The following is a 20699-nucleotide window of genomic DNA, read 5'->3' on the forward strand; positions in this document are numbered from 1 at the left end:
CATACTAACCTCATGACCTAAACTCACCCAGGACAGCATACTAACCTTATGACCTAAACTCACCCAGGACAGCATACTAACCTTATGACCTAAACTCACCCAGGACAGCATACTAACCTTATGACCTAAACTCACCCAGGACAGCATACTAACCTCATGACCTAAACTCACCCAGGACAGCATACTAACCTCATGACCTAAACTCACCCAGGACAGCATACTAACCTTATGACCTAAACTCACCCAGGACAGCATACTAACCTTATGACCTAAACTCACCCAGGACAGCATACTAACCTTATGACCTAAACTCACCCAGGACAGCATACTAACCTTATGACCTAAACTCACCCAGGACAGCATACTAACCTCATGACCTAAACTGACCCAGGACAGCATACTAACCTCATGACCTAAACTCACCCAGGACAGCATACTAACCTCATGACCTAAACTCACCCAGGACAGCATACTAACCTTATGACCTAAACTCACCCAGGACAGCATACTAACCTTATGACCTAAACTCACCCAGGACAGCATACTAACCTCATGACCTAAACTCACCCAGGACAGCATACTAACCTCATGGCCTAAACTCACCCAGGACAGCATACTAACCTCATGACCTAAACTCACCCAGGACAGCATACTAACCTTATGACCTAAACTCACCCAGGACAGCATACTAACCTTATGACCTAAACTCACCCAGGACAGCATACTAACCTTATGACCTAAACTCACCCAGGACAGTATACTAACCTTATGACCTAAACTCACCCAGGACAGCATACTAACCTTATGACCTAAACTCACCCAGGACAGCATACTAACCCCTTATGACCTAAACTCACCCAGGACAGCATACTAACCTTATGACCTAAACTCACCCAGGACAGCATACTAACCTTATGACCTAAACTCACCCAGGACAGCATACTAACCTTATGACCTAAACTCACCCAGGACAGCATACTAACCTTATGACCTAAACTCACCCAGGACAGCATACTAACCTTATGACCTAAACTCACCCAGGACAGCATACTAACCTCATGACCTAAACTCACCCAGGACAGCATACTAACCTTATGACCTAAACTCACCCAGGACAGCATACTAACCTTATGACATAAACTCACCAAGGACAGCATACTAACCTCATGACCTAAACTCACCAAGGACAGCATGCTAACCTTATGACCTAAACTCACCCAGGACAGCATACTAACCTCATGACCTAAACTCACCAAGGACAGCATACTAACCTTATGACCTAAACTCACCCAGGACAGCATACTAACCTCATGACCTAAACTCACCAAGGACAGCATACTAACCTTATGACCTAAACTCACCCAGGACAGCATACTAACCTTATGACCTAAACTCACCCAGGACAGCATACTAACCTCATGACCTAAACTCACCAAGGACAGCATACTAACCTCATGACCTAAACTCACCCAGGACAGCATACTAACCTTATGACCTAAACTCACCCAGGACAGCATACTAACCTTATGACCTAAACTCACCCAGGACAGCATACTAACCTTATGACCTAAACTCACCCAGGAAAGCATACTAACCTCATGACCTAAACTCACCCAGGACAGCATACTAACCTCATGACCTAAACTCACCCAGGACAGCATACTAACCTTATGACCTAAACTCACCCAGGACAGCATACTAACCTTATGACCTAAACTCACCCAGGACAGCATACTAACCTTATGACCTAAACTCACCCAGGACAGCATACTAACCTTATGACCTAAACTCACCCAGGACAGCATACTAACCTCATGACCTAAACTCACCCAGGAGAGCATACTAACCTCATGACCTAAACTCACCCAGGACAGCATACTAACCTCATGACCTAAACTCACCCAGGACAGCATACTAACCTTATGACCTAAACTCACCCAGGACAGCATACTAACCTTATGACCTAAACTCACCCAGGACAGCATACTAACCTCATGACCTAAACTCACCCAGGACAGCATACTAACCTCATGGCCTAAACTCACCCAGGACAGCATACTAACCTCATGACCTAAACTCACCCAGGACAGCATACTAACCTTATGACCTAAACTCACCCAGGACAGCATACTAACCTTATGACCTAAACTCACCCAGGACAGCATACTAACCTTATGACCTAAACTCACCCAGGACAGCATACTAACCTCATGACCTAAACTCACCCAGGACAGCATACTAACCTCATGGCCTAAACTCACCCAGGACAGCATACTAACCTTATGACCTAAACTCACCCAGGACAGCATACTAACCTTATGACCTAAACTCACCCAGGACAGCATACTAACCTCATGACCTAAACTCACCCAGGACAGCATACTAACCTCATGACCTAAACTCACCCAGGACAGCATACTAACCTCATGACCTAAACTCACCCAGGACAGCATACTAACCTCATGACCTAAACTCACCCAGGACAGCATACTAACCTTATGACCTAAACTCACCAAGGACAGCATACTAACCTTATGACCTAAACTCACCCAGGACAGCATACTAACCTCATGACCTAAACTCACCCAGGACAGCATACTAACCTCATGACCTAAACTCACCCAGGACAGCATACTAACCTTATGACCTAAACTCACCCAGGACAGCATACTAACCTCATGACCTAAACTCACCCAGGACAGCATACTAACCTTATGACCTAAACTCACCCAGGACAGCATACTAACCTTATGACCTAAACTCACCCAGGACAGCATACTAACCTCATGACCTAAACTCACCCAGGACAGCATACTAACCTTATGACCTAAACTCACCCAGGACAGCATACTAACCTTATGACCTAAACTCACCAAGGACAGCATACTAACCTCATGACCTAAACTCACCCAGGACAGCATACTAACCTTATGACCTAAACTCACCCAGGACAGCATACTAACCTCATGGCCTAAACTCACCCAGGACAGCATACTAACCTTATGACCTAAACTCACCCAGGACAGCATACTAACCTTATGACCTAAACTCACCCAGGACAGCATACTAACCTCATGACCTAAACTCACCCAGGACAGCATACTAACCTTATGACCTAAACTCACCAAAGACAGCATACTAACCTTATGACCTAAACTCACCCAGGACAGCATACTAACCTTATGACCTAAACTCACCAAGGACAGCATACTAACCTCATGACCTAAACTCACCCAGGACAGCATACTAACCTCATGACCTAAACTCACCCAGGACAGCATACTAACCTTATGACCTAAACTCACCAAGGACAGCATACTAACCTCATGACCTAAACTCACCCAGGACAGCATACTAACCTCATGACCTAAACTCACCCAGGACAGCATACTAACCTTATGACCTAAACTCACCCAGGAGAGCATACTAACCTTATGACCTAAACTCACCCAGGACAGCATACTAACCTCATGACCTAAACTCACCAAGGACAGCATACTAACCTTATGACCTAAACTCACCCAGGACAGCATACTAACCTCATGACCTAAACTCACCAAAGACAGCATACTAACCTTATGACCTAAACTCACCCAGGACAGCATACTAACCTCATGACCTAAACTCACCAAGGAGAGCATGCGAGGCGTGTGCGATTTTATTTAAGAATGCATTGTTTTGAATTCTAATGACCCAATCGAAGCCGGGCGGGTTGTCCGCGTTGACGTCTCGCTCAATTAGAACATGTCTCTATTTTTGCGTTTTATCGCTGGCACTGTTTTCCCCGAATAATATTCTGAATACATATAGGCTACAGATAATTATGCAACTAGGGCACATAGTCTAAAGATAGTGACTTCTCTGTACAGCCCAACTAGGGCACATAGTCTAAAGGTAGTGACTTCTCTGTACAGCCCAACTAGGGCACATAGTCTAAAGGTAGTGACTTCTCTGTACAGCCCAACTAGGGCACATAGTCTAAAGGTAGTGACTTCTCTGTACAGCCCAACTAGGGCACATAGTCTAAAGATAGTGACTTCTCTGTACAGCCCAACTAGGGCACATAGTCTAAAGGTAGTGACTTCTCTGTACAGCCCAACTAGGGCACATAGTCTAAAGATAGTGACTTCTCTGTACAGCCCAACTAGGGCACATAGTCTAAAGATAGTGACTTCTCTGTACAGCCCAACTAGGGCACATAGTCTAAAGATAGTGACTTCTCTGTACAGCCCTATCTGGCTGCGTCTACACAGGCAGCCCAATTCAGATATTTTTTCACTAATTGGTCTTTTGACCAATCAGATCAGCTCTGAAAAAGATCTGATGTGAAAAGATCTGAAAGGATAGTGGGAAAAAAGATCAGAATTGGTCTGCTTGTGTAAACAGCCTCAGTTAGACACATCCATTCATCATACTTTCTGAATCATGTGAATCAGCTAAAACGCCCAATGCTAAAACGCCCAATGCTAAAACGCCCAATGCTAAAACGCCCAACGCTAAAACGCCCAATGCTAAAACGCCCAATGATAAAACGCCCAATGCTAAAACGCCCAATGATAAAACGCCCAATGTTAAAACGCCCAATGCTAAAACGCCCAATGCTAAAACGCCCAACGCTAAAACGCCCAACGCTAAAACGGCCAATGCTAAAACGCCCAATGCTAAAACGGCCAATGCTAAAATGCCCAAAGCTAAAACGCCCAATGCTAAAACGCCCAAAGCTAAAACGCCCAATGCTAAAACGCCCAATGCTAAAACGCCCAAAGCTAAAACGGCCAATGCTAAAATGCCCAAAGCTAAAACGCCCAATGCTAAAATGCCCAAAGCTAAAACGCCCAATGCTAAAACGCCTAATGCTAAAATGCCCAAAGCTAAAACGGCCAATGCTAAAACGCCCAAAGCTAAAACGCCCAATGCTAAAACGCCCAATGCTAAAACGCCCAATGATAAAACGCCCAATGCTAAAACGCCCAATGTTAAAACGCCCAATGTTAAAACGCCCAATGATAAAACGCCCAATGCTAAAACGCCCAAAGCCTGAGCCAACTCATGCCCGACCTTGTCCCTTGTTTCAAGAGTTCTAGTGTTGAATATTCATGACTCAGGACTAAAAGCCTTCAACTAAAGCCCTTGCTGATAGGGTTTCCCAATGCGCAGTAAAGAGGTCTGTTTCATAATATAATATATGCCATTTAGCAGACTCTTTTATCCAAAGAGACGTACTACTGTGCGTGCATACCCTGAGTACACCAAACATTAGGAACACCTTCCTAATATTGAATTGCACAGCAGCGTTGCAGTTCTTGACACACTCAAACCGGTGCGCCTGGCACCTACTACCATACCCCGGTCAAAGGCACTTAAATATTTTGTCTTGCCCATTCACCCTCCGAATGGCACACATACACAATCCATGTCTCAATTGTGTAAAGGCTTAAAAATCCTTCTTCAACCTGTCTCCTCCCTTTCATCTACACTGATTGAAGTGGATTTAGCAAGTGACACCAATACGGGATCATAGCTTTCACCTGGATTCACCTGGTCAGTCTATGTCATGGAAAGAGCAGGTGTTCTTAATGTTTTGTATACTCAGTGTACATTTTCGCATGGGGTCATGTAGCTCAGTTGGTAGAGCATGGCACTCGCAACGCCAGGGTTGTGGGTTCATTTCCCACGGGGGGCCAGTATGAAAATGTATGCACTCACTAACTGTAAATCGCTCTGGATAAGAACGTCTGCTAAATGACAAAAAACATTTTTTTTTAACAAATATAAAATACCCATTTTTATAAAATCATAAAGACAAACAGCTTGAGACAGTAGATATCTTTCAGTTCATGATATCTTTTCCTTATAAATCGGATAGGATATACTTTATTGTCCCGAGGGGTTGGTTTCACATAGAATACAAAGAGAGAGAAATATGCACATCCATCTTATCAGGTGCAGAACAGACTAAAATTTAGCTTTTTGTCTATCAAGGAAAACGCTATGTCTGGCACAAACCCAACACCTCTCATCACCCCGAGAACACCATCCACCACCATGTTTTTCATCGGCAGGGACTGGGAAACTGGTCAGAATTGAAGGAATGATGGATGGCGCTAAATACAGGGAAATTCTTGAGGGAAACCTGTTTCAGTCTTCCAGAGATTTGAGACTGGGACGGAGGTTCACCTTCCAGCAGGACAATGACCCTAAGCATACTGCTAAAGCAACACTCAAGTGGTTTAAGGGGAAACATTTAAATGTCTTGGAATGGCCTAGTCAAAGCCCAGACCTTAATCCAATTGGTTTGCTTTTCGTCTAGTTCGCTAGTAACTAGAAGAAGAAGAGAATCTGTGGTATGACTTAAAGATTGCTGTACACCAGCGGAACCCATCCAACTTGAAGGAGCTGGAGCAGTTTTGCCTTGAAGAATGGGCAAAAATCCCAGTGGCTAGATGTGCCAAGCTTATAGAGACATACCCCAAGAGACTTGCAGCTGTAATTGCTGCAAAAGGTGGCTCTACAAAGTATTGACTTTGGGGGGGTGAATAGTTATGCACGCTCAAGTTCTGCCTTTTTGTCTTATTTCTTGTTTGTTTCACAAAATTTTTTTTTTGCATCTTCAAAGTGGTAGGCATGTTGTGTAAATCAAATGATACAACCCCCCCCCAAAAATCCATTTTAATTCCAGGTTGTAAGGCAACAAAATAGGAAAAATGCCAAGGGGGTGAATATTTTCGCAAGCCACTGTATTGAAAGGTATTGAAAACAGGGGTGTCAATAATTTAGAAAAATATATTACTTGTTAAACAAAATGTATTTCTCTGAGCAATTGTATTAGGAGAGAGAGAGAGAGAGAGAGAGAGAGAGAGAGAGAGAGAGAGAGAGAGAGAGAGAGAGAGAGAGAGAGAGAGAGAGAGAGATACTGACCAGTAATTCCTGCTCCCCACACAGTTGTTGAGCCACCTGCAGTGATGGTCAAAGCTAGCAACACACTTGTTACAGGCACTGCAGTGTTTGGATTTGGGCCCCCTGCAACACACCACACGTCTCAGTACAGGATAAACACACAGTCATACACAACGTGACTGGCCCTGAACATTACAGACCCCAGGGCAGGGGGGTCCATGAGCTGGTAGTTATGATCATAGACTTATGGCTGCTTCTCTTCTCTCATGACAGATGCAACGTTATGTTGACTAGCTGCCTGGCCAGTGACTCCTCCTCAGTCCCTCCTGACCAGCCTGAGGTATAATCCAATATAGATGTGTGTGAGACAGGAGGGATGGGCTGCTGGGGGAGAGGTTAGTATTAGGAAGTGGAGCGTGAGCTCAGCTCTGACTCTCTGTCATCCCCAGGCGCGTCCCCTCTTCTATTCTGCTGCTCACAATCCTCTCCATCCTGCACTCCTGTCTTCCCATCAGCCACCCACTCAGCCCTGTCCACTCCTGTCTTCCCATCAGCCACCCACTCTGCCCTGTCCACTCCTGTCTTCCCATCAGCCACCCACTCAGCCCTGTCCACTCCTGTCTTCCCATCAGCCACCCACTCAGCCCTGTCCACTCCTGTCTTCCCATCAGCCACCCACTCAGCCCTGTCCACTCCTGTCTTCCCATCAGCCACCCACTCAGCCCTGTCCACTCCTGTCTTCCCATCAGCCACCCACTCAGCCCTGTCCACTCCTGTCTTCCTATCAGCCACCCACTCAGCCCTGTCCACTCCCGTCTTCCCATCAGCCACCCACTCAGCCCTGTCCACTCCTGTCTTCCCATCAGCCACCCACTCAGCCCTGTCCACTCCTGTCTTCCCATCAGCCACCCACTCAGCCCTGTCCACTCCTGTCTTCCCATCAGCCACCCACTCAGCCCTGTCCACTCCTGTCTTCCCATCAGCCACCCACTCAGCCCTGTCCACTCCTGTCTTCCTATCAGCCACCCACTCAGCCCTGTCCACTCCTGTCTTCCCATCAGCCACCCACTCAGCCCTGTCCACTCCTGTCTTCCCATCAGCCACCCACTCATCCCTGTCCACTCCTGTCTTCCCATCAGCCACCCACTCAGCCCTGTCCACTCCTGTCTTCCTATCAGCCACCCACTCAGCCCTGTCCACTCCTGTCTTCCCATCAGCCACCCACTCAGCCCTGTCCACTCCTGTCTTCCCATCAGCCACCCACTCAGCCCTGTCCACTCCTGTCTTCCCATCAGCCACCCACTCAGCCCTGTCCACTCCTGTCTTCCTATCAGCCACCCACTCAGCCCTGTCCACTCCTGTCTTCCCATCAGCCACCCACTCAGCCCTGTCCACTCCTGTCTTCCCATCAGCCACCCACTCAGCCCTGTCCACTCCTGTCTTCCCATCAGCCACCCACTCAGCCCTGTCCACTCCTGTCTTCCCATCAGCCACCGACTCAGCCCTGTCCACTCCTGTCTTCCCATCAGCCACCCACTCAGCCCTGTCCACTCCTGTCTTCCCATCAGCCACCCACACAGCCCTGTCCACTCCTGTCTTCCCATCAGCCACCCACTCAGCCCTGTCCACTCCTGTCTTCCCATCAGCCACCCACTCAGCCCTGTCCACTCCTGTCTTCCCATCAGCCACCCACTCAGCCCTGTCCACTCCTGTCTTCCCATCAGCCACCCACTCAGCCCTGTCCACTCCTGTCTTCCCATTAGCCACCCACTCAGCCCTGTCCACTCCTGTCTTCCCATCAGCCACCCACTCTGCCCTGTCCACTCCTGTCTTCCCATCAGCCACCCACTCAGCCCTGTCCACTCCTGTCTTCCCATCAGCCACCCACTCAGCCCTGTCCACTCCTGTCTTCCCATCAGCCACCCACTCAGCCCTGTCCACTCCTGTCTTCCTATCAGCCACCCACTCAGCCCTGTCCACTCCTGTCTTCCCATCAGCCACCCACTCAGCCCTGTCCACTCCTGTCTTCCCATCAGCCACCCACTCAGCCCTGTCCACTCCTCTCCCCTATTTTGCTAGTATACAGTGCGTTGGGAAAGTATTCAGACCCCTTCCCTTTTTCCACATTTTGTTACGTTACAACTTTATTCTAAAATGGATTAAAATAAATAAATAAATCCTCATCAATCTACACACAATACCCCATAATGACAAAGTGGAAACAGGTTTTTAGAATTGGGCCCTGGTCAAAGTTGTACACTATATGGAATAGGGTGCCATTGATTTGGGACGCATCCTAAGTATCTGCTTGAAGGAATGCCCTGATAAAAAGATGTGAGGAAAGCATTTCTCTGTGAGGCTTTACAAAGAGAGTTAAAGTCAGACTCACACGTCTACTTCACAGAGGTAGCAGTGGCAGTTCTCGATGACGTGTGCATGTTTCGTGCGGTCGAACTCGGGCACGGGGCCGTGGTAGCTCTTGGCCCTGACGTTGTAGTCCGCGGGGTCGATGGAAACAGCCATCAGGTGGACAAACAGGTGACACGCAAACATGATGCCCGTGCACTGGGGATTGGATGCAGTTAAGGACCTGATCCTGCATGCAATTGCACTTATACTGTGGTTGTGTAGCCTAAATGCTAACAGAACAGGTAGCTTTATGTACACTCTGTCAGTAACAGTAGGGTTAGTTTCATTCTATTCCATAATCTAAGTACAAATACAACCCAATAGGGACAGATGATGCCAATACTTCATTGGTTGTACGGTTGAGGACCACTTTTAGTTGACTTCAGTTGAAATGGAACTGACCCCAATCCTGTAGATACGCCTACTCTATTCAACCATTGATTTTGACCACTAGGCTGTTATTTACATTTTACTCATTTAGCAGACGCTCTTATCCAGAGCGACTTACAGGAGCAATTAGGGTTAAGTGCCTTGCTCAAGGGCACATCGACAGATTTTTCACCTAGTCGGCTCGGGGATTAGAACCAGCGACGTTTCGGTTACTGGCACAACGCTCTTAACCACTAAGCTACCTGCCGCCCTGTCTGTGTTGCTGAGGCGAGCACCCCTACGCTGTCACTACGCTGTCACTCTGAGCAAAACCTTTTTACCACATAACCCCAATTACAATGAGCGCATCCCGTTCAGATTGTGATCGATCATATACATTTGATTGGTTGAGAGGATACGATGTAGCCAGCAGGGATCCAGTGGGAGGGAAGCAGGGGGACGAACACGCCAAACCCGGTGACAGCATAGAAGAGGTAGAGGAGCCATGCCAGCAGCTGGAAGGGGTGAGGAGGCCAGCTCCACCCGTTGGTCCTGGAGCACAGAGGCCGGTCCCGCCGGGGCCCAGCCTCACTCACTGGGGCCGTACGGTTGGGGTTGGGGTTACACACATCCATATGGGAGGGGACTCTTTCTGGAGCGCGCGTGCGAGAAAGAAAGAAAGAAAGAGAGAGAAAGAGAGAGAGAGAGAGAGAGAGAGAGAGAGAGAGAGAGAGAGAGAGAGAGAGAGAGAGAGAGAGAGAGAGAAAGAGAGAGAGAGAGAGCGAGAGAGAGAGAGAGAGAGAGAGAGAGAGAGAGAGAGAGAGAGAGACTCTGGTCATTGGTGCATTATTCACACCATATAACATTGTTATTAGCCTCATTGTTATTGACATTAACTTATCCTATCATCCATGTCAAGGAAGGAAGGAAGAATATTCTGCATCGTTTTGGTTGCAGGTCAGTACCTATTCAGGTGAGGGCTGTACCTACATGATTACTAGCTAACACTCAAACACAATCCAAATGTTTGTGTGCAGGGCAGGACGTTTCTGAAATCAACCAGCTCATCATAACTCTGCTCTGTAACGTTAGCTAGCTAGCCTACCATATCAGCATCCTTATCTTGACTGCAGATCGAAGAACAAAAGCACTATCCCGTTAGAAAAAGGGAAGCTGATAATAATGTAGGTTAACATTTCTAGTCGATAAGAAAAACCCAAAAGCCACTAGTGAGTGACTCACCTTTTCAGTGCGGGTTGACTCGACTAGAGACGCTGCTGCGAGCTGCTCTTCTCAACCACAGCATTTCAGAATCCGATCAAAACAAGGCGGGTTGTCTTTCCTCCAGGGTGTCAGCTAACTCCAGCAGCAGGGTCCCATGCCTTGCTTCAGCATGACAGCCAGCCCATTGCTTTTAACTAGCTAGCTAGCTGCACATAGGTTCTGCACACCATACAGACGTAATCAGCCAACCCTCCTCCTCAAAGGAATTCAAGTCAGTAGGGCGTAAAAGCATATGCCATGGGGGGATAGAACTTGCTAGCTAAGCTTGCTAGCTTCTAAATCAGCACCATGCGATTTGTATTAGGCTAGCAAGCTAATTTAGTTAATTGCTATTTGCTAGCTATCTGAAAGCAAGCAAAGGTAACGTTAGCTAACTGTACTAGGAGCAGTTAATTGACTAGGTGATCATTCTTGATGTCTGGAGATGCTGGGAGACCGGATATCTATGCAGCTAATGCGTTAGCTCTGTAGCTAACTGCGCTATTAACGTCCTGTAACAATCACCAGCCTGACAATGTGGCATCAGTAAACTCAGCCAGCGACGTTAGCTTGTTTGCTTGTTAAAAATACAAAGAATCAAGAAAAATACCAAATCACGAAATACCAAAAGCTACCACCAATTGAGTTTTAATATTTTCATCTTAAATGGTAACGTATTTTAACCAGATAACGGTCCCTTCGGTAGCCTTTGAGATGGTTCTTGTAAAAATCTCTTCCGACTTCAACTCCCTGGTTTCCCTGGTAACGACCCAGATCCCCATGTCCGATTGGTCATCCCAGGAGTCGCCACCACAGTGACCTCTGGTGGTCATTTCAAGCAACCTGCTTGCCCTGTACCTGTTTCACTCATGGTTTACAGAATGGTTTCACAGATGAACTACAGGTGCAGCCGAGCCAGGTAGGTATACATTGATTCAGCAGAATACTTTGAATATTGTACAAAACTGAAAACAGTATGAATATCTTTTTTTCAACGTGTCAGCTGATTTAAAGCCACAATCTGTAAGCTGTGCGGTACCAATCAAAGAGCGGCACTGACAAAACATATAGTGAAGAATGGAGGAAATGCATCATGATCCCATGACATGCATATAGCACTTGATTTCTATGATACATCTGGAGTGCTCAAGGAAATGTCTGTCTTTGGGACAGGAGATCTGAGTTTGCAGCCGAACACCACACCGTCATTTCCCCTCTGAATTTGTATTGTTTGGTACCCATTGGCGATGCTTGAAAAAGCATTACCCAGTACGGCTACTCTGTGTGTGTGTCACATTGGTTAGACATGTACAGTATAACAAACAGTGGGGAAAAGAACACTTACATTGCTTGTATGTTTAGTTTCTCCAGATACATGGGAGTCATCTGATGAGTCATTTGATGTCTCTTGTTCCATAAATTAATCACTGTCTCCACCCACGTCATTGTAATGTCATAGAACGAACAGCAGAGGGCAGCAGTGTGTCATATATTTGAATATCCCAACAGCAATTTATTACATTTTACATTTTAGTAGACGCTTTTATCCAGAGCGACTTACAGTTAGTGAATACATATTTTTTTATACTGGCCCCCGGGAATCGAACCCACAACCCTGGCATTGCAAACGCCATGCTCTATCAACTGAGCTACATCCCTGCCGGCCATTCCCTCCCCTACCCTGGACGACGCTGGTCGAATTGTGCGCCGCCCATGAGTCTCCCGGTCGCGGCCGGCTGCGACAGAGCCTGGATTCGAACCAGGAATCTCTAGTGGCCCAGTTAGCACTGCGATGCAGTGCCTTAGACCACTGCGCCACTCAGGAGACATTTATCCCAACTCAGCAACATTTTAGTCATTTTAGCAGACTCTGTCATTTTAGCAGGCTCTGTTATCCAGAGCGACTTACAGTTAGTGAGTGCGTACATTATTTTTTACATACATTAACATATATATATTTTTTCATACTGGCCCCCCGTGGGAATCGAACCCACAACCCTGGCGTTGCAAACGCCATGCTCTACCAACTGAACTACACGGGGCCCATCACTTCCTCCCAATTGCCTTCAGAAGTCACATAATTAGTTAAATAAAGTCAACCTGTGTGCAATCTAAGTGTCACATGATCTGTCACATGATCTCAGTATATATACACCTGTTCTGAAAGGCCCCAGAGTCAGCAACACCACTAAGCAAGGGGCACCACCAAGCAAGCGGCACCATGAAGATCAAGGAGCTCTCCAAACAGGTCAGGGACAAAGGTGTGGAGAAGTACAGATCAGGGTTGGGTTATAAAAAAATATATGAAACTTTGAACATCCCATGGAGCACCATTAAACCCATTATTAAAAAATGGAAAGAATATGGCACCACAACAAACCTGCCAAGAGAGGGCCGCCCACCAAAACTCACGGACCAGGCAAAGAGGGCATTCATCTGAGAGGCAACAAAGAGACCAAAGATAACCCTGAAGGAGCTGCAAAGCTCCACAGCTGAGATTGGAGTACCTGTCCATAGGACCACTTTAAGCCATACATTCCACAGAGCTGGGCTTTATGGAAGAGTGGCCAGAAAAAAGCCATTGCTTAAAAAAAAAATAAGCAAACACGTTTGGTGTTCGCCAAAAGGCATTTTTTTCATTGGCAGGGACTGGGAAACTGGTCAGAATTGAAGGAATGATGGATGGCGCTAAATACAGGGAAATTCTTGAGGGAAACCTGTTTCAGTCTTCCAGAGATTTGAAACTGGGACGGAGGTTCACCTTCCAGCAGGACAATGACCCTAAGCATACTGCTAAAGCAACACTCAAGTGGTTCAAGGGGAAACATTTAAATGTCTTGGAATGGCCTAGTCAAAGCCCACACCTCAATCCAATTGAGAATCTGTGTTATGACTTAAAGATTGCTGTACACCAGCGGAACCCATCCAACTTGAAGGAGCTGGAGCAGATTTGCCTTGAAGAATGGGCAAAAATCCCAGTGGCTAGATGTGCCAAGCTTATAGAGACATACCCCAATAGACTTGCAGCTGTAATTGCTGGAAAAGGTGGCTCTACAAAGTATTGACTTTGGGGGGGTGAATACACGCTCAAGTTTTCTGTTTTTTTTGTGTCTTATTTCTTGTTTGTTTCACACCAAAACATATTTTGCATCTCAAAGTGGTGGGCATGTTGTGTAAATCAAATGATACAAACCCCTAAAAATCAATTTTAATTCCATGTCGGAAGGCAACAAAATAGGAAAAATGCCAAGGGGGTGAATACTTTCGCAAGCCACTGTATATATGAACGCATACAACATATAAAACATAACTATATCAGTCCATGCTGCGAGTGAGCAATATCAGATAATATTCTAGATTTCAATGTTTTCTGGAATTTTAATGTCTAGAGTTAAAGACATGCTCCAGAACTCTGGTGACTACCAAGGATTGTTTAAACCTCCTGCTTTGGGCTGGATGTGTCAATGTGTAGTTCATACATGCACACACAGCAGAGAGAGAGAGCAATGAGGTTGTGCACTTTCGGGGACCACTTTTGGCTCACGAGCACTACTTTCAGAACTACTGGCTAAAAAGTATACAAAAGTACCAGAGAGTCCCTTTAAGAATAAAGAGAGAAAATGCAGCGAGAGGGGGAGAGAGAGAGAGAGAGAGAGAGAGAGAGAGAGAGAGAGAGAGAGAGAGAGAGAGAGAGAGAGAGAGAGAGAGGGAAGCAGAGAGAGAGAGAGAGAGAAGCAGAGAGAGAGAGAGGAAGCAGAGAGAGAGAGAGGGAAGCAGAGAGAGAGAGAGAGAAGCAGAAAGAGAGAGAGAGAGAGAGAGAGAGAGAGAGAGAGAGAGAGAGAGAGAGAGAGAGAGAGGCAGAGAGAGAGAGAGAGAGAGAGAGAAGCAGAGAGAAGCAGAGAGAGAGAGAGAGAGAGAGAGCATGGGTTTTCCCTTGTGTGGCACTGTGTTCCATTGCTGTATTGGAATGTACAAATGTGTGTGTGTGTGTGTGTGTGTATTTTTCACACTGCACAGTTTATATTGGTCTCTTGGTTCTCCCTCCGTGCCTGACTGCAGGTACATCCCTAACTCTACCAAGGGAATGGTAGTAGATGTAATTGCTTGATTTATTAAACCTTGTAATTGCTTTTATGAGCCTCGTATAGTGCATAAGGGGTGCGTTGTACAGAAAACCCAAACCTGCTTTGTCGTCCCCCCCCCCCCCTCCCCACACATTTTTGTCTGTGTTCAAAATGGCACCCTATTCCCTACATAGTGCGCACTACTTTTGATCAGAGCCCTATGATTCCTGGTCAAAAGTAGTGCACTGAATGAGGAATACGGTGCCATTTGGGGCACATCCCATTTTCCATAAGCGGGGTGTGAAAGGTCTGGCAGGAAAAGTCACTTCTCGTTTTCCACTTGTTACATTTCTAATGGTTGCTGGAGAATCAGGAGGGTAGTGGCTTTGAGGCCTGACATGGTGCATGTGTTTCTAGTCAGTACACCACAATGTCTGTCTGTTTCTGTCATTTGTACACGCTCTGTGGGGTGAGACCAAGGATGCATCTCAAATGGCACCATATTCCCTACAGAGTGCACTACTTTTTGATCAGAGCCCTATGAGCCTTAGTGCACTACATAGGGAATAGAGTGGCGTTTGGGACGGAGACCAGAATGGCACACACATCAGATTCAGACTCCAAGCTAATTGGAGCAGGAGGTGCGAGGGAGAGACCTTGGATCCTCTCCTCCAATGCGCTTTGAAAGGAATTGAGGAAACAAGGATGGAGAAATCAAGGATTTGACTGCTAGTAATATTTTCATGTGGTTTCACATGGCAGCAGCAGGGGTGTGGTTTCATATGGCAGCAGCAGGGGTGTGGTTTCACATGGCAGCAGCAGGGGTGTGGTTTCATATGGCAGCAGCAGGGGTGTGGTTTCATATGGAGCAGCAGGGGTGTGGTTTCATATGGAGCAGCAGGGGTGTGGTTTCATATGGAGCAGCAGGGGTGTGGTTTCATATGGCAGCAGCAGGGGTGTGGTTTCATATGGCAGCAGCAGGGGTGTGGTTTCATATGGCAGCAGCAGGGGTGTGGTTTCATATGGCAGCAGCAGGGGTGTGGTTTCATATGGCAGCAGCAGGGGTGTGTGCTATCCCCCAGCCCCATCCCCAGCCCCACCCCCACCCCCAGCTCCACCCCCAAAGCAGCTGCAGCACCAGCTCCAACCCCAGCCCCATCCCCATCCCCAGCCCCATCCCCAGCCCCACCCCCAGCTCCAAACCCAGCTCATCCCCAGCCCCACCCCCACCCCCAGCCCCACCCCCAGCTCCAACCCCAGCCCTATCCCCAGCCCCACCCCCAGCTCCAACCCCAGCCCCAGCCCCATCCCCATCCCCAGCCCCACCCCCACCCCCATCCCCAGCCCCACCCCCAGCTCCATCCCCAGCCCCACCCCCAGCTCCAAACCCAGCTCATCCCCAGCAACACCCCCAGCCCCACCCCCAGCCCCAGCCCCACCCCCAGCTCCAACCCCAGCCCTATCCCCAGCCCCACCCCCAGCTCCAACCCCAGCCCCAGCCCCATCCCCAGCCCCACCCCCATCCCCAGCCCCACCCCCAGCTCCTTCCCCAGCTGCAGCCCCAGCCCCACCCCCAGCCTCTCAGCCCCAGCCCCCTAACCTCCCAGCCACCCCAGCCCAGCCACGGAAGTGCTGAGACGGGGGCATCTTGAGGAGAAGACTGGGGCCGTTGAGAGAACCGGAGCAGACATCTGGAAGATTGCATAAAGCGGTCTCCATCCATTCAGGCAGGCAGGCTCCGGTCTTACCTTGGCACCTGTGATCAGTCCATCTTCACCATGATCCTCTCAAGGCTCCAGAACAAGGACACTAGGACAGAGACTTTTACTCATCAGGGTTGTGTCTAAAATGCCACCCTATTCCATATACCGTATAGTGCACTACTGTTGACCAGGCCAAAAGAAATGCACTATATATAAGGAATAGGGTGCTATTTGGGATGCATCCAGGGACTTGGACTCATCAGGAGTTAACAGGTTAACTGAGGAGAAACAGGAGATCATGTTATGGACTATCTCTGCTCTGGACTCTGGAGCGGATAGCAGGTTAACTGAGGAGAAACAGGAGATCATGTTATGGACTATCTCTGCTCTGGACTCTGGAGCGGATAGCAGGTTAACTGAGGAGAAACAGGAGATCATGTTATGGACTATCTCTGCTCTGGACTCTGGAGCGGATAGCAGGTTAACTGAGGAGAAACAGGAGATCATGTTATGGACTATCTCTGCTCTGGACTCTGGAGCGGATAGCAGGTTAACTGAGGAGAAACAGGAGATCATGTTATGGACTATCTCTGCTCTGGACTCTGGAGCGGATAGCAGAGGAGAAACAGGAGATCATGTTATGGACTATCTCTGCTCTGGACTCTGGAGCGGATAGCAGGTTAACTGAGGAGAAACAGGAGATCATGTTATGGACTATCTCTGCTCTGGACTCTGGAGCGGATAGCAGTAAATGAAGTGTGATGTCTGCTGAGACGCATGTTTTTTTGCGTACATTTTGTTGTGTAATATTTGGATGGATGCTGCGTGTGTGTGTGTGTGTGTGTGTGTGTGTGTGTTTGTGTGTGTGTGTGTCTGTGTGTGTGTGTGTGTGTGTGTGTCTGTGTGTGTGTGTGTGTGTGTGTGTGTGTGTGTGTGTGTTTGTGTGTGTGTGTGTGTGTGTGTGTCTGTGTGTGTGTGTGTGTGTCTGTATGAGTCTCTCTCTCACCACTGTTTTAAACTCAGTGACACCAGCTGCTAATATCCCACAGTGCTTTGAACAATGTGAGCTATTTCCACTACTCTGGATGGGTTGAGGCTTGAGCAACAGGCTCCAGGCTGGATAGAGGATGGAGGGGGTGGTTATCTGGCTGCTCAGGGCTGTTCAGGGTTAAGGCTACGTCCCAAATAGCACCATATTCCCTACATAGTGCACTACTTTTGACCAAAACCCTACGGGCCCTGGTCGAAAATAGTGCTCTAAATATAGGGAATAGGGTGCTATTTGGGACAGAGACTTAACCTGGGAGGTAATCAAGGGGCCTTCCTCTCTCTCCGAGCCAATAGAAGGTTGCAGATCTCTCTCTCTCTCTCACAGCGATGGGAGGGGGTGGGTCTCCATTGGCACTATGGCAGAGGTGCACATAATGCACTAACGCCAAACACACACGCACACACACAGTTTTGGGGGGGGGGGGGGGGCAAAGCTGCTGGGTTCAACAAAGGTTGAATCTTTCCTATCAGAGTTTCTCCACTTCCACAGGGCTGCAGAGATCAGATCAAAGTTGTGTCCCAAACGGTACCCTCCTCCCTAGGTCTCTCTGGTCTAAAGTAGTGCACTATATAGGGAATAGGGTGCCATTCTCTGGTCTAAAGTAGTGCACTATATAGGGAATAGGGTGCCATTCTCTGGTCTAAAGTAGTGCACTATATAGGGAATAGGGTGCCATTCTCTGGTCTAAAGTAGTGCACTATATAGGGGATAGGGGGCTCTGGTCTAAAGTAGTGCACTATATAGGGAATAGGGTGCCATTCTCTGGTCTAAAGTAGTGCACTATATAGGGAATAGGGTGCCATTTGGGACGTAGTCCAGAACTCCCACCAGGCTTGGAGCCTATCCAATATGACCTCTGTTGGTGGCCAAATTCTCCATTTAATTGGCAACTCTACATCACATACAAATACAGTTGATTTAATCAGAAGAGGTCAAAAGCACTAAAAGTAACAGGAACTAAAATTAAATGTCTTATGAAACTCGAGCACCTCCCCATAAACAGAGCTAGAGCAACATGGTCCTTTGCAACATTGTTTCCATTCTGGTCAGAGAAAAGCCTATTCCCTGTGGGCCCTGGACAAAAGTAGTGGGCTATATAGATATAGTTCCCAGAACATTGGTTAGGTCGCGGCAAATGTTCTCACAACACAAAAACTGTCCAGTCGTGCTGATGATTATAGAATGTTTCTTATAAAACATTTTTGCTTCCATCTGGCCACTCTACCATAAAGGCCTGATTGGTGGAGTGCTGCAGAGATGATTGTCCTTCTGGAAGGTTCTCCCATCTCCACAGAGGAACTCTAGAGCTCTGTCAGAGTGACCATCGGGTTCTTGGTCACCTCCCTGACCAAGGCCCTTCTTACCCCGATTTCTCAGTTTGGCCGGGTGGCCAGCTCTAGGAAGAGTCTAGGTGGTTCCAAACTTCTTCCATTTAAGAATGATGCAGGCCACTGTGTTCTTGGGGACCTTCAATGCTGCAGACATGTTTTGGTACCCTTCCCCAGATCTGTGCCTCGACACAATCCTGTCTCGGAGCTTTACGGACAATTACTTCGACCTCATGGCTTGGTTTTTGCTCTGACATGCACTGTCAACTGTGGGACCTTATATATACAGGTGTGTGCCTTTCCAAATCATATCCAATCAACTGAATTTACCACAGGTGGACACAGCCATGCCCCACCTCCCCATGTCCAATATTGATTAGAGGACCACCTCCCCACATCCCCTATTGATTAGAGGGCTAGGGCCACCTTCCCACGTCCCCTATTGATTAGAGGACAACCTCCCCACATCCCCTATTGATTAGAGGACAACCTCCCCACGTCGCCTATTGATTAAAGGACTAGGGTCACCTCCCCACTTCTCCTATTGATTAAAGGACTAGGGCCACCTCCCCACGTCCCCTATTGATTAGAGACAGGCTAGGGCCACCTCCCCACTTCTCCTATTGATTAAAGGACTAGGGTCACCTCCCCACGTCCCCTATTGATTAAAGGACTAGGGCCACCTCCCCACGTCCCCTATTGATTAGAGTGCTAGGGCCACCTCTCCACATCCCCTAGTGATCAGAGACAGGCTAGGCCAAGCTACATTTGGGAAAGCTCCAGTGCTGGGGCCCAAAACCCAGAGGAAGGAAGAGGGAGGACCTGAGGGATTTTAACAAACAATGTTTGGATCACGCCTTCATTATCCCAGGGAAGAGAGCACTCCAACACAAACCCTCTGTGATGATTAGCTCTGGTTTATCCCAGATACACAAGGACAGGTCTCGATGTGTCAAATGTATTTGGCCAAGGTGTATGTAAACTTCCAACTTCAACTGTACATACATATATACATACATCCATGCACACACATACAGTGGGGAGAACAAGTATTTGATACACTGCCGATTTTGCAGGTTTTCCTACTTACAAAGCATGTAGAGGTCTGTCATTTTTATCATAGGTACACTTCAACTGTGAGAGACGGAATCTAAAACAAAAATCCAGAAAATCACATTGTATGATTTTTAAGTAATTAATTTGCATTGTATTGCATGACATAAGTATTTGATACATCAGAAAAGCAGAACTTAATATTTGGTACAGAAACCTTTGTTTGCAATTACAGAGATCATAAGTTTCCTGTAGGTCTTGACCAGGTTTGCACACACTGCAGCAGGGATTTTGGCCCACTCCTCCATACAGACCTTCTCCAGATCCTTCAGGTTTCGGGGCTGTCGCTGGGCAATACAGACTTTCAGCTCCCTCCAAAGATTTTCTATTGGGTTCAGGTCTGGAGACTGGCTAGGCTACTCCAGGACCTTGAGATGCTTCTTTCGGAGCCACTCCTTAGTTGCCCTGGCTGTGTGTTTCGGGTCGTTGTCATGCTGGAAGACCCAGCCACGACCCATCTTCAATGCTCTTACTGAGGGAAGGAGGTTGTTGGCCAAGATCT

At 47.5% G+C, this 20699-nt stretch overlaps 1 protein-coding gene across 1 annotated transcript in view; it reads right to left on the minus strand.

Moving 5' to 3' along the window:
- Positions 1–11702, minus strand: part of zdhhc1 (zDHHC palmitoyltransferase 1) — a gene marked incomplete at its 3' end in the record, with an annotated part of 29522 nt that extends 17820 nt beyond the window's left edge. Inside the window, exons 1-4 of the mRNA XM_084190451.1 lie at positions 10918–11702; positions 10095–10327; positions 9287–9462; positions 6919–7020 (exon numbers count right to left, since the gene is read on the minus strand). Coding sequence (XP_084046577.1) covers positions 6919–7020; positions 9287–9462; positions 10095–10310 — 494 coding nt within the window. The remainder of the gene's footprint in view (positions 1–6918; positions 7021–9286; positions 9463–10094; positions 10328–10917) is intronic.
- Positions 11703–20699: the final 8997 nt, after the last annotated feature.

The sequence above is a fragment of the Coregonus lavaretus genome (assembly GCF_964263955.1).
Source record: "Coregonus lavaretus genome assembly, contig: HAP1_SCAFFOLD_1221, whole genome shotgun sequence".
NCBI lineage: Eukaryota > Metazoa > Chordata > Actinopteri > Salmoniformes > Salmonidae > Coregonus > Coregonus lavaretus.